This window comes from Eurypyga helias, unplaced genomic scaffold (genome assembly GCF_000690775.1).
Source record: "Eurypyga helias isolate BGI_N326 unplaced genomic scaffold, ASM69077v1 scaffold5117, whole genome shotgun sequence".
NCBI lineage: Eukaryota > Metazoa > Chordata > Aves > Eurypygiformes > Eurypygidae > Eurypyga > Eurypyga helias.
The window spans coordinates 24,877-25,332 of record NW_010262194.1 but is presented as its reverse complement, the minus strand read 5'-3'; the positions used below and the strand labels follow the sequence as shown (position 1 = coordinate 25,332).

Sequence of the window (456 nt, the reverse complement as noted above, 5' to 3'; positions counted from 1 at the left end):
AACAGCACACCATGCTGTTATCAGTCACACCACTCAGATCTAAAGGGGAGATCAAATCTCCATCCACCAGACCTTCTCACATACTTTTAGGATTCAAAACCACTGGTATCTCAGTTCCCTGAGGCAGATTTCACCACTGGAGAAATTATGAGAAGATTTACTTTTCCTTGATCAACTGACAATACTGCACAAAGTCTAAGGAGCACTCACAACATATTATAGCATCATATGCTGCAAAATAAAATAAAATACCTGAAAAATCTGCTGCCAAGAGGTCCACCGCCTTCAAAACTTTGACTTGTAAGAAGCCAATGTCCTTTATGTCCCGGAAGGAATTCTTTATACACTGCAAGGAGAAAAGCATAAAGATATATATATTGTTTATATTTCAGTAAGAAACAAAAATTAGTGAACTAATAAACAACTTAAATTTTTATATTCATTGCTATTTCTGTG

General features: G+C 35.7%; 1 protein-coding gene across 1 annotated transcript in view; it reads right to left on the bottom strand.

Annotated features, from left to right (window-relative positions):
* The window catches only part of MCTP2 (multiple C2 domains, transmembrane 2), a gene marked incomplete at its 5' end in the record, with an annotated part of 83,567 nt that overhangs the window by 60,746 nt on the left and 22,365 nt on the right, over positions 1 to 456 (bottom strand). Inside the window, one exon of the mRNA XM_010155606.1 lies at positions 253 to 346. Within this exon, the coding sequence (XP_010153908.1) occupies positions 253 to 346 (94 nt within the window). The remainder of the gene's footprint in view (positions 1 to 252; positions 347 to 456) is intronic.